Source organism: Miniopterus natalensis, chromosome 17 (genome assembly GCF_054644295.1).
Source record: "Miniopterus natalensis isolate mMinNat1 chromosome 17, mMinNat1.hap1, whole genome shotgun sequence".
NCBI lineage: Eukaryota > Metazoa > Chordata > Mammalia > Chiroptera > Miniopteridae > Miniopterus > Miniopterus natalensis.
Genome location: NC_142097.1, coordinates 43,857,372 through 43,870,983, shown reverse-complemented (window position 1 = coordinate 43,870,983; position 13,612 = coordinate 43,857,372). Strand labels below are relative to the sequence as shown.

At 63.5% G+C, this 13,612-nt stretch overlaps 1 protein-coding gene across 1 annotated transcript; it reads right to left on the bottom strand.

Annotated features, from left to right (window-relative positions):
* Positions 1 to 1,778: 1,778 nt before the first annotated feature.
* On the bottom strand, positions 1,779 to 10,864 carry TMEM235 (transmembrane protein 235; the record flags this gene model as incomplete). Its single annotated transcript, XM_087825767.1, is given in 7 exon segments — positions 1,779 to 1,920; positions 7,548 to 7,615; positions 7,618 to 7,719; positions 7,721 to 7,824; positions 9,403 to 9,540; positions 10,102 to 10,220; positions 10,629 to 10,864. Coding segments are annotated over 7 exon segments (909 nt in total), but the record flags the coding sequence as incomplete, so codon positions are not given.
* Between the last annotated feature and the right edge of the window lie 2,748 nt (positions 10,865 to 13,612).

Here is a 13,612-nt window from a genome sequence, read left to right as displayed (position 1 = left end):
TGCTTCTCTATATATGTTGTCTGCTATCTCATAACTTAAAAAACACAACAACAGCCTGGCCGGGCGTGGCTCAGGGGATGAGCATCGATCGACCTAGGATCCAGGAGACTGCGGTTTGATTCCCGGTCAGGGCACATGCCCGGGTTGCGGGCTTGTTCCCCAGTCGAGGGGGGTGCGGGGGGGCAGGCAGGAGGCGGCCGATCAATGGCTCTCTCAACATTAATGTTTCTATCTCTCTGTCCCGCTCCCTTCCTCTCTCTGAAATCGATAAAGAAATATTTTTTAAAAAACAAAAACCACCACCACCCAAGTGTACCTGAGCACCCACGGCGCGGGCTCTGCGACTCCCGCAGCCCTGCCCCTGGCACGCACAGTCCAGGAGCTCACGGAGGGAGTGGGAAGCTCCGTGGCTCTCCCTCGGCTGAACCAGCACAGGGTCTCCCAGCAGCCGTGGCCTCAAGCCCGCCGTGGGCTGTCCACAGAGCAGAGTCTGCCTCCCACCCTGTTTGGATTTCCTTACATGGCTCTGAAGGTGACCCCTCTGATGCCCTGTCATGCTTCTGTCACCCCTGAGAGGGGCAGAGGGCCTGGGGGAGCCTTCCTCCTACCCCCTCCTTCCCTCCCAACAGCATCCGCAGCCTTGAATGGAGCAGCCCCCGCGGGGGCCAGGCGTGTGCCCACCACAGTGCCCAGCCAGGGCTCCGGGCCCTGCGCTCTCCCCGGCAGCCCCAGTCCGGGGAGGCGAGGTGCAAACAGCCCTCGCCCGACTCCCAGGCTGGCGGCCGGGACCAGGGCCAGCGCCCTATAGGTCGTGCGGGCGCCGGGCCAAGAGGATGGGCTGGGAAAGACATTTCCCCCCGCCCGTTTCCAGGCCGGCGCTATCTGCAGCGCCAATCTGCTGCCCCGCTTTATCTCGCCGGCAGGGTTCCCAGCAGCGCCTCCCGCTGCGCACTTCCTGCCAGGGGCCCGCGTTACAGGAATCGGCGGAGCTCGGGGCGCGTGTGCGAGGAGCCCACACCCTGGCCTGCACCCGGAGGGGGCCAGCGAGGCTGGGGTACGGCGAGGCAGCCGCCCCCACCGCAAACCTGCCCAGTGTCCTCCGCTGCTCTGGGAAGAGGCAAATAGGTGACTCAAACAGGCCAGGGAAGGGGATATCCTGGGGACCCCAGACCTGCCCCCACGGAAAATCTGGAAAAGCCGAGGCAGGACTGGCACCTGTCCCTCACCTGCTCCTGGCCTCCCCCTGCACGGGGACACAGGCCCTCCACCGCCTGAGCCCCACATCGCTCCCTTGCTCCCTGACGCCCACAGCAGCGTCCCTGCTGCCCTGGGATCCCGGGGTCAGGGAGATTGGGCCCTGTGCCCCCCCCCCCGTCAGTCATTCAGCTGGAATCACCGAGCACTGTGGGCTGGGCACGCAGAACACCCCATGGGCCGAGGGCATCCTAGCCCCTGCCGGGAACCCTTGCGGGCAGTGGGATGTTAGGCAACCACAGAGGGGGCCACCGCCCTCTCCTGCTGGGCTGGGTTCAGGGGCGCTTCCTGGAAAAGGGGTGTCTCAGCTGAGACCTGAAGACTGAGGTGGTAACCAGAGACACCTGCCCATGGTTGGGAGGTTTACTGGCAGAGGAACCGGCAGGTGCAAAGGTCTGGGGGTGAGAGAGAGGTCAGTGATCCTGGGGAGCAGAAATGTCTCAAGTGGGGTACAGTGTGGTGAGAGGCAGGCAGCTGCGAGGGTGAAGGTGCAGAGGTCAGAGGCGCTGCATCCCTGGGCCGGGTCAGGAGCCCAAGGTGGCCTGGCCGAGGGCAGCGGCCATGGGGGAACAGGGGCACCCGATGTGTGGGCTGGGGCAGGACTTTGTGGAGGCAGATGACCCCACGACCTCCAGGGATGGGCGCTGGTGAGGGAGCCGCACTCTCCTGAGAAGAGGGGGAGGGAAGGGGTCAGCTCAGTGACCAGGGGAGTGGGGAAGGGACAAGTTCCATGCGCTGCACAAGGGACTCTGGCGTCTCCTTCCAGCTGGGAGCTGGGGACTGTCCCCAGCTTACCAACAGGATGACTCAGGTCTGACATAGCCAGGGACACATACGAACCCATGCACACATACATACATATATATACAGACATGGGCACATGCACACAGCCCACACAGCCCACACACCCACCCCCACAAGCACATGTACACAGCAACCCTCAAACATACATGTATATACATGTGCACACAAGTAAATGAGTTATATGTACTTGTGCACACGTAAATGAGCTGACATGCACGGGCACACATACACAGTCACATATTCACACACATGCAGACGCACAAGCCTAGACAACCCCCAAGACCAAGCCATGGTCAGAGGGTCTTCCCTCATGACAAGGCCTCAGAAACGTGCCTCATTGCCCCAGGGGGAGGGCCCCCGCCTTTCTCCCACCCTTTCTGCTCCCTCCACACCCGCACTGGGGCAAGGCTGGGCTGGCCCAGGTGTCCTGGACCAGGTAGGAGGTGACAAGCAGCCACAGGGGCAGAAGGAATCTCTGCGGGGCCCCAGCTTCCCTCAGGAGGGGTCAGCTCTCTGGGGAGACAGCTTGGCTGTGGGAGGAGAAAGGCCTGGATTGGCGACAGGCTGTGTTACTTTGGTGGCGGTCCCAGAATGCCCTAGCCCCCTCCCCCTCCCCCAGGCTGCCCCAGGAGTAACAGGGGGCTGTGCAAACTGTGATGTGCCTGCAAGCAGAAGGCATTCTGTGGTTCTGCCGTGGCTGAGAGGTGCCTGTGGACCCAGCTGTCTGTCCCCTTTCTCCCCTGAGAGCCACCATCACTGCCCCAGCCCCTCCCTTCCTTCCCACAGAGGCCTCTGCTCCCCACCCCCCACTTCCCAGCAGAAGGCCTGGAGCCAGACTGAGATAAGGGGCTTGTTTTCTAAGGGCCTGTAATTCCATGGAGGTTTCAGGTCAGGGCCAGAGGGGCACTGGGTTGGGGGAGGGAACAAAGAGCCTTTCCTTTAGATGGGGGTCCTTGGGACCACAGACCCCACAGGGACGTGGATTTCCCCCCTTTCAGAATAACCTTGCCAGGCGCGGGAGAGGTGGGGAGCTCCAGGGAGGCTGCCAGTCCCTGGAAGTAGCTGTTGGGCTCCATCTCCACCCCGGCTCATTTCTCCATCCAGGGCCAGCTTTTCAGGGCCTCAAATGCTCCAGCTACCCCGAGCCTTTGCCCATGCTGTTCCCTCAGCCTGGAGCACTGTTCCCCATGCTTCGTGTGATTAAGGCTCTGCTTTGTCTTCCGCACTCAGCCCAGGAAGCCTGTCCTGATGCCTTGGCCAGGCCCGTTGCAGCTTCCCCCAGGGCTGACATCCTTCCTCTAGGTGACCCTCTCTTGGGCAGCACCCTGGTCCCACCCCAAGGACCTGAGCTCAGAGGGCAGGCTGCTCTGGCTCTCCTTTGTCCCAGGCTGACCTGGAGCAGGCACATGGCAGAGCTCTGACGAAGGCCGGTGCCTAAGGATGAGTGTCCTCTTTGCGAGGGATGCCTTGCCCGGAGCTGCGGCCCTCTGGGGCTGACTTTCTCCCATGGGGGACATCTGTGGCTCGCACCCCAGGAAAAGGGGCGGCCAAGTGGGACTGGGCTCTGGGAGGGAGGCCTGTCCCCCCATCGTGAGTGGTGCCCGTCACTGCCCCTCAAGGGCAGGGGTAAGGAGGAGGGGCTCTCTGTGCATTCCTCCAACTCTGCCTCCCATTATGCCCATGAAGCCAGGTGCTCTGCCTGGCTGCGCCATCCCTGTGTCCCTCTGCCTGGCACCTGGACAACGCCGGGCACGCAGCAGGTGCTCAACAAACCTGTTCGAACTACAACTCCCAGCACGCCCCGCTCGCGCGATACTTGCCGCAAGGGAGCCCAAACTACAACTCCCAGCATGCCGCGGGGCCCGGCTCTGGCGGGTCGGTGGGGTCGGAAGCCTGGGGAGTCCTGCGGCGCGGACCCCGCAGCTCCGGGGCGCCCTCGCCCGGGGGGCTCAGGGAGGGGCCGGGGGGCCCCCCCGCCGCGCTCCGTGGGCTGCCCGGGCGGGGCCCAGCGGCGAGGGGCCCCCGGGGCGCGGGGACCTAGCAGCCGGGCGGGGGTCCCGGCGCGCGGTCACCTGCGGGGCGACGCGGTGACCCAGCCCGGCCGGCGCGGGGCACGCGGAGTCCAGGCGGCGTAGGCAGGCAGCCAGGGCGAGGAGCGCCTGCGCGCAGAGGCCGGCCAGGCGGGTCCCGGGGGCATCGCGACCCCAGGGCGCTGTCCGTGGTGCTGGCGGGAGAGGTGGCCTGGGGCGCACGGGCGGCTCCGTCCCCGCCGCTCGGCCGGCCGTCACCCGACGTCCTGGTAGAAATTCAGATTCTCGGGCCCCACTGGACCCGCTGAGCCAGAGCCTGCGCCTCAGCAGCATCACCAGGTGATCTGTGGGCACCTTAGTGTTGCCCAGCTGCCCGAGGTGGGCGTTACCCCGCTTTGCGGCGGGGGGCGCTCAAGGACCCATGCCTAGTAAACGGCCAAGCGGGATTCGAACCCAGTCTTCTCACTCTAAAACCTGTCGCTACCCTGCCCCCACCGCCTTCCCAGACGAAGACAAACAGGAAACTGATCCAGAAAAGGGGGGTCTCCGCGGGCTCCACCTCCAAAGGACAAAGTTCTAACCACCCCGGGAGTGTGTTCAAGGCACAGTGACCGACACGCCCACCCTGGGTTGGCAGTTGCTGCCACCGTGGACCATCGCCCTTGCCAGGCTGTGTGCGACCCTCAGCCCTCCCAGGGACAGGCCACAGAGTGGACGCTGGAGCCCCGAGCGCTGCCTGTGGGGCCAGGCGGTGATGGGCAGGTCACGCACCCAGCCTACACCCACTGCTGCCTGGAACTTCAAAGATGCTGAGCCCACTGCTCAGCAGGCGGCCTGATGCGTCACAGTCCCTGCCAGCCATCGCCTGGGGGTGCGGGGCTGGAAGGGTGTCCACAGGATGCCTTGGGACTGGGGGTGAGGGGAGGCCTGGGACAGCAGGGCAGGAAGCGCTGGCTCACGGGTAGGAAGCTGCAGAAGCAGAACCATAGGGGTGAGCACAGAGTTCAGGACAGGACAGGGAGTGTGGCTGGACTGGGGCGCAGGGGACACCCTGTCGCTGGACGGAAAAGCAGGCTAGGTCCCACCAGCTTTGACTGCTATGCTAAAGGCTTCAGACTGGATGCCACAGGAGAGGGGAGCCACAGTGAGCCCTAAAGCAGGAGCCAGGAGCCCCCCTCCCCCAGCCCCCCAGAGTCTCCCCTCCTGCGGGCTCCAGTCCTCCGGTTCTGGGAGAGGAAGTCAGCAGAGAAACCACAGGGCCCCACCTGCAAGGGGCTGCTGGGAAAGGAAGTGAGACAGGTGCGAGGTCTGGGTGGGTCAGGGGGGGTTCAAACCACAGAGTTTCAATGTGGGGGACCACGGCCCAGGAGGAGGTGAGAGGCAGAGAGTAGATGAGGGGCCTCTGGACCCGGATAGTTGGTCACTAAGACAACAGATTGTGTGGCCGGCAGGCCAGGGCTCAGTCCTGCTCGGCCACTCAGCACAGTCTCAGCGAGGTGTCAGCCAGACACTTGGGCTCAGGGTTGTAAGTGACTCAAGGGGAACACTTAGAAAAGTGGCTCTGGGCCATTGTTGATGGAGCCTCCCTGCCTCCCACCCCTTCCCTCAGAGCTGCTGGGGCTGGGGCAGACCTCAGCTGTGCCCACCAGCACCATGGCCAACCTCATCTCTGGTGAGCGAGGGGTAACTTCTGTTTGCCCTCCAGGTCCTCCCTCCATGCTTCTCCCCTTTGCGCTGGGGGCTGTGGCGACATCAGTGGGGTCCCGAGCCTTCTGGATGTTTGCTGGGGTCAACTAGTGAGACCCCTGGCAGGAGAGGAGGAGAAGCCAGTGTGCCCCTGCCCCTCGCCAGCTCCGTCCTGGAAGGGTGTCCCCGAGCCACGCAGGCAGCCCTCTCCACACTTCTGTCTCCAGTTTCCCGTAAGCGCCCTCTCACCTCTCTCGGCCTGAGGGTCCTGTGCCCACCCCTGCTGACTTCCCTACACTGCCACACCTTTGTAGGCTGTCCCTTTATTAAACTCTCTGGTTTTCCAGTTTACCTGTGCCCTCTGTTTCCTGCTGGGGCCCAATTAATGCCTGTTCCCTGGCTACTGGTCCCCAAGGGTGCAGGTGATGCTCTGCAGGTGGCCTCAGGGCACAGGGGTGCCAGCTATGCAGGGCCCTGCGATTCACAGGATGGTCCTAGCTGTGTGCAGTTATTTAATGGGACAGGTTTCCAGCACATGGCAGTGAGGTGTCCTGAAAGGGTGCTGTTCCCTAATGGCATGAGGCCCATGGGAGTCAGCTGTGGCCCTGGAGCGGGCTGGCCTAGCTAGGTGGGGCAGATGAGCACCTTGGGACTGTGACAACACTGCCCCCCACCTGTCACTTCAGGCACTGGGGCTCCCAGCTCTTCCTTGGGCAGGAATGCCACCTCCGCGCCAGTGAGCAGGGAGGGGTGGCTCAGCTAAAGACCCGGCACCCCTGCCCCGGGGCCAGTGCAGGGCGCTCGGCACTTCCGGCGGGAACCTGCTTCCGAAGCACTAGGCTGGGACCCGGGACGGCTCCCCAGGCGGGGGAGGAGAGCCCTTCCCAGACTGACCGCGCGGGGGCAGCCGAGGCTCAGGCCAGCCTCCCGACACCTGCCGAGCCCTGCGCTCTGCTGCCCCCTAGCGGGCACCCGGAGCACTGGGCGCTCGGGCGGGAGGGACAGCGAGCACCCTCTCCCTAGCTGGGATGTCTGTGCCCGCGGCCCTGGCACAGAGGGAAAGCTCCACGACGCAGAGCTGGGAAGGAGCAACGGGACAGAGGTAAGAAGTGCCCCAGGACCCCTGGGCCTGATCCTCCATCCCCCCACCCCCCTGCAGATAGCGTGCACTCCCACCCCCTCCCAGACCTGCCCAAGGGCGCCCTGGACCTGGATGGGTGGGGACACATGTCCACATGGAGCTGGGACAGAGCTCCGGCCCTGCACTGTCTGAGCCGAGGGTGCTTACGGTCTATGGTGAAAACTTTTGAGAGGGAAAGGCTTACACCTCACCCAGCAGAAGCTTATTTCAGGGCCACTGGCACAGTGTTGGAGTGACATGGAATGGAAATGCTAACTCACCAACAGGAAGGGAAGCCCCCACACAACCCCCAGCTTAGTCCCCAGTGGGACCCCCAAGATGGTGCCAGCCCCTGTGCCCCCAGGAGCTTCCTGTAACCTTTAAAACAATAAGGGGAGATAGGGAAGGGGGAAGACCAAGGCAAGAGAGGCCACCATCCCTCCCAGCACACACCCCAGGCTCAGGAAGGCCCCAAAATGGGGCTGCTTGGGGTTTTGGGTATCACAAAGCTCATGGGGACCCCCAAACATCTGCCTTTGCTAGCAAGAGCAGCCTGGATTCTGGCCCCCAGCCCCTGCCCACCCTCAGGCCCCCTCCCAGCCAGGACTCCAGTCAAGCCTGCGGAACAGGGTGCCCAAGATGCAAAGGGAAACTGAGCCCCTTTCCCTGCCCCTGCCTGCCTGGGACTCAGATGATCACAGAGTGGGGGACACCCGGCTGCCTGCTCAGGCTGAGGGCCCGGGCTGCCACCAGCAGGAGGACACCACCGAGTGCCTCAAAGGCACAGGAGCCCCAGGCCAGGGCCACGGACCAGCCAAAGCGGATGCTTAACGTCCTGCACATGCCCCAGGCCATACTGGTGGGCTGTCTCGGCGAAGGCCAGGTGCGAGTAGCTGATGTAGACGATGACCCCTGCCAGGGTCAGGGCGCCTGGGGAGGAGGCAGGGTGACCACTCAGTGTGCCACCTCACCTCCTCTGGCCGGAGCCTGAGTGCCCCCAGAAGCCCTCTCCGGGCCCCAGGGCCAAGTTTCAGGCCCTGCTTCTCCGCCCTTGCCCTGAGGACTCCCCCTCCCTGTGCCTCGGCAGTCAGCTTTCTTCAAGACAGTAAGATTAGGGGCACACGTGCTACGTGGCCCTTCATCCAGCCATCCAGAGGCAATCAAAGAGCAGGGCACTGGGACATTTTCCTGTCCATTTGGTCTCAGAAGGACCAGCCCTGAGAGCCACCCCCCACACACAGATGCAGGCTGACGTCACAGCCCACCCCGGTGCCAACTGTGGGAAATCTGGGCGGGACGGGTGGGCTGAGCCTCCTGGCACTTTCCTGGGGACACATTGTTCCCTTGGACACTGCCCCACTGAGGGCAGGAGGTTGGCCAGAGCTGACCTGCAGAGCCCCAGGGTCCTCTAATTGCCTGATCCTGAGCCTCTGTGATTCCCCACATGACTGAAGATGGGAAGGGGACTGAGCCAGGGCTGGGTGGGCAGAAGTTAGGGATTTAATCTGGGGGAGGATGTGAAGCCAGTGGATTTCAGTGGCCCTGGGACATCAGTGCCCAGCAGTGGGGCTGGCAGACAGGTGCTCTCACAGGGCTGGGGCTCCAGAAACAGGTGCGTCTCAGCCTGCAGCAGTCGGGCCTCCTCCCCTTCAGGCTGCCCCCCAGCCCACCCCCGCCGAGCTGTCTCCCAGCAGCCGGCTGCTCTGTCCAGCTGAGCTGAGCACAGAACCTGCTGCTCAGGGGAGGCTCCCACGCTGGACCTCACACCCAGGTCCCCTGGCTGATACCAGAGCCTGGAGCTAGGCAATCACAGTAGAACTTGTCACTCCAGCCTGGGCCACCCACGCTCCCATCTCAGGAAAGGACAGCCATTGACCCAGTGTCACCCCAGAACAATCTGTCCCCCCCCCTTCTTGCAGTGCTGATGGGGAGACATGGGGCCAGTGGCCTCCCGTAGGTCCCCGTGGTGGGATGCTCCTGTCTCAGAGCCCCAGAGTTGGGTGTCTTCCAGCCCCGGTTTCATCCGGCCACCTGCGCAGGCTCTGATGTCAGTAAGACTTCATGGATAACCCCCCACGGGAGGAGAGCAGTGGGCAGCCGGACCAGACCCTGAGTGTGGGGAGGGCTGGGGGCTTCCAGCCAGGCCCGTGGCCTGCCTTGGGTTCCTCAGAGCAGGGTCCTGTCCCTATTGGTGCCTCCAGAACACTCCCCCGCCGCTGGCTGGCACCTTTGTCGTGAGCGAGCGAACTGCTGCGGTTTCTTGGTTCCAGGCACAGGCCTAGCAGGGCAGACGGGTACTGGACTCCCCTGGGAGAGCCTCGTGCCTCCGCTGTCAAAGCTCAACCCTGGGACACCCCCACCCCGCCACCCAGGCTGACTTTGCCTGCTGCAGCTCAACCCCTGGGTGGGTTCAGGCTTGGCACAGCACAGAGGGGAGCAGGGCACAGGCTACAGGAGAGTTGGTACCCTGCTCCCAGGACCTGCAGCGCCCACGGCCACCAGACTCACCCCCCAGCAAGAAGTAGCAGCCCGCAAAAAGTAGCAGAGGGACGCTCTGGGCCAGGGAGCTGAGGAGGCCGCAGACCCAGCCACACACCACAAGGATGAGGCTCAGGGGCAGGACCACCACGACAGCTCGATGCAGTGCTGCAGGAGAGGGTGCCGGGGCACCCAGGGCACCCAGACCTGCCTTCAGAGCCCTGTCTGCCTGGAGGTCACCTTCACAGGACACACAGGCCGCCGTGGCCTTGGGTGGAGGAGGAGCTGGGCCATCTGCCTCCTGATGCCCATCTCCATGGTAACCACTCGACCCTCCCAGGGGCCATCCCTTGTCCTGGCACAGGCTTCCCGAGGCCCAGGGTGAAGAGGCTTCCCAGCACCCTCCCCCACCTCCCTGGCTTCTCTGGGCAGCAGACAGGCGCTCTCTAACCCACCACATGGGAGATGCCCACCAGGTAGACCCGTTTGGAACATAAAGGAGATCCCAAAGGGGCACAGGACAGGCTGGGAGTTGGGCATCTGTGGTCAGGAACCACCGCAAGAGCATGGGGCCGCGGCTGGTGGAGGGGAGCTTTCAAATCTGTACGGAAATGTCTTCAGGGCAAGGCAGGGTCTGCTGGCTGCAGGTCTGTGGGGCCAGGACGAGGGCAGTCATGGGCCCAGCCTCGCCCCGGGACTAAAGGACTGGGTGACCGTGCCAGGACTCACAGAGGCGGCGCTGCACTGAGGCGGAGACGTCCAGGCTCTCGGCGGAGAAGGGGTCCATCAGGGGGACGCAGCTGTCCCACCCTGCAAAGCAGAGGCACGCACAGCCTCGCTGCAGGGCTCTCCTGCTCTCCCGGGCCTGGCAGCCACTGCACAGGTGTGGATCACACGTGGCATCGGGTGGTGCGGGGGGAACAGGGCCTTGCCTTGGCCCCTGGCCTTGGCCGTGCCAGCTGGGGGCTGGGGCGGACCCCCTGACCCCCAGGGGAATCAAGAAGCCACTCCTCCCCCTCGTTTCCCACCCCAGCCTGGCTCTGAGTCCCTTCCTCCTCCAGCCTGTCGCACCCAGTTTGGGAAGGGGGGACGGGAGGGGACCAGAGGCCGTCTGAGGGCAACAGCCGGTGGGGGCTCTCGGCACTGCTCTGGAGGAAGGAGTGCGGGAGGGGACCCGGGAAAGGGGTCCAGAGGCAGGGGTGGGCTGTCCCCACCGTGCTGTGCCTGTCCCACGCTGCCCACAGCAGCGCCTTCACCGGTGCGAGGGGAGTGGCCCAAGCTCCGTGTGGCTGCCGGCGGCTGCCGCCTCCGGGAGGTACCAGTGGTCACTGGCTACCGCAGCCACCAGCAGCGCAAAGCTCAGCAGCGCGCCCAGGGCGGCAGCCAGGGGCAGCGCGCCCAGCTGGGCCACGAGGAGGTCCAGGAGCGGAGGGAGCCAGGCGCGGGGAGCCGGGAGTAAGGGGAGCTGAGAAGACGGGTGGTCCGGGAGTGCAGGAGGCAGGATTTAGGGAGTGGGGAGAGCCGCGGGTGGAGGAGGGGCTCTGGGGAGTGGGGTGAGCGGGAAGGGGGGGCACCGGCGAGTGGGGGTTCTGGTGGGCAGCGGGAGCTGCAGGGAGAAGGCGGCGCAGCAGCTCCGGAGGCTCTTCTGGGCACAGCGCCCGGGGCCTGCCTGCGTGCCCGCCTGCAAGGCCCCTCAGGTTTGCAGGGAATGGGCCCCCTCTCCGCGGTGGCCGGCTTGGCCTCGGGGAAGGAAGAAATCTGGGAGCTGCAGGTGGACGTGCTGCCCACCCCGGTTCATGGCCCAGCTCCCCTGCCCAGCTGGCTGCTGGCCATGGGTCCTTCAGCAAATTTCTTAATCATTAAATCTGGGGGCTCTTCAGCCACCAAATGGCCTTGCTGGGGAGGAGGAAGGGTGGGGCCTGGACATGCCCAGAGGGGGCTCAGCAGGCACAGCCCCTCCCTACCCTGGGAGCCCGCAGCCTGAAAGGCAGAAAGCAGAACCCTGGCTGGGGCCCTGAGCCCCTGCCTGGTCCTGTCAGAGGGACCCAGTAAAGTGGGTGGGTGGGCAGAGGGTGGGGGGGCAAGGGGCTACAGAAGGAAGTCTCGCTTAGCCCCTCGTTACCAATGCTAAACGCGAAAGCCAGCCTCTGCCTGTCTCTCCCTCTCAGCAAGCGTGTAGGAAGCACCTTGGAGGACAGGAGGAAGGTGTCAGGCTTTCCCGGTGGGAGGCAGGGGGACCACAGAGGGCCCAAACCTGGAGTGGGCGGTGACATGCATGGGAGGGCCCCCAGGCTGTCAGAGCTGTCTGCCGTTCTGTCTTGGGTCAGGGGAGGCCTACCCAGGTCCTAGTTGGGTCAAAACCACCCTTCGTGTCTAAGGAAAGAGCCCAGAGGCTCTGTCTAGGGAGAGCCCCTTTGGTAGGTGCTCACATGCTTGCTCCCAGTGACCCCCATCTTGGCCTGAGCTGGGTTGAAAGGGGCTCCTCTGCACCCCACCCCCACCCTCTGTAAAGCTTAAACAGCACAGGACTCGGTGGCCAGGGTCTCTGTAGAGGAGTAGATGTGTGATGTGTCGCCCCCTCGTGCTTGCGTGGAGACGTCCAGATGAGCAGCCTGCACCCCTTTGCTTAAAGCCCTGGGTCAGAAGTGCAGTTAGAGCCATTATTGGACGTCTGCTTGGCTGCAGGCGCCGGCCCTCAAGGGACCTGTGATGAATTCTCAGTCTCCTTCCCTTGAGATGGACCCGAATTACACTCAGCCCAGCTCTGAAAGGTACCATTAGAACAACACATTCTTTCACGATTCATCCCCCTTTCCTGCACTTGTAGCCCAGAATCAGTGCCCTCAGCAGGCCTCTCGGCGAGCACCATGCCCATCTCCAGGCCACTGGGGCCATGTCAAAGCCAGCAGCAGACACTGCTGCCGAAATCAGGGGCCGGCATCAGCTTCTGACAGAAGAAATTCCAATGATAAGTGATAAAAACAGGACTGCACAGCCTCTTTACACTTACGTTCAACCAGCTGGACAGCAGCTTGAAGGACAGAATGCTGGACCTGGCAACAGGAGGCTGGCTGGCCTCCCGCCCCAGGCCAAGGATGTGGTATATGTAATGTGGAATATACAACGAGGCATGTATAACGTGGCGCACCGCCCCTAAGCAGGGCTGTCGAAAGGATGGTCGGAGCTCAGCCTTAGCGACACAGCGACTGACCTCAGGGCACTGGGCAAAGAGCCTGCGACAGGACACACACGTTTACTCCCAACAAGCCCCTCAACCACAAGGTGAATTGGGAAGCTGGCCATCCCAGTAGCCTGGAGACACTGCTCTAGTCAAAACCCACCATCCTCAGGGTCCTCAAGGCTGCGGTCATGGGCTGGAAGCATGTGCCTTCCACACAGGCGGCACAGCCGACGTCCTTTGAGATGTGGCCTGACCAGGATGCAGCCACAGAGCTGGCTGGTCTCACCCCCAGGAACTCGGGCTGGGAAGGCTCCTCACAGCCACCTTGGCCTCACCGGCATCTGTCCAGTGGGCCAGCACTCTCTGACGGGGCTTTGCTGACAGGGAAACGGAGGGTGCCTGATGCCACCCGGCCCCCCCACGGCAGAGATGCACCCGTACCCTGGAGTGCACTCCAGTCCCTCTGCCTGTGCACTTCCCCTTCAGGGTCCATCGGGAGTCTCTTCCTCCATCCTGGACACAGACACTCAGCTCTCCTGTCGCCACTCAGGGCAGAGTGCACTGCTGCCTTGTGTCCTATGGACACGTGCCACACTCACAGGACTGTTGTTGGCCTCTGTCTCCCACCACTCAGAAAACAAGGCTGTGAGCTCACAGCGGGTCACTGTCCTCTCTGGACTTCAACTGCTGGACGCAGTGACCAGCACACAGGTGAAGTAAGGACCTAAGGCCTGATCAGCAGATGTCTGTTAAGCTCCCCAACACTGGCAGTCACTAAAGGCCAGTGATAAGCATGGTGTTCAGCTTCTCGACAAAGCCGCTTGAGGACCAGTTATTAAGGTGAAGTGTCCAACTGCAGCTGAGACAGAGAAGGGGCTGAAGTGCTTTCCCCCAACAACACCACTGCGACATTCTCCAAGCTGAGGGAAACATCTCTCTCCGCCTGAGAGGCGGCAGGTAAACAAGCTGGAGGTGATTTTCCACAGCTGGTTTACACACTGAGCGAGTCCAGAGGACACAAGTGAATGGGCCTGGGGCTCAAGTGGCTCTTGCAGAGGA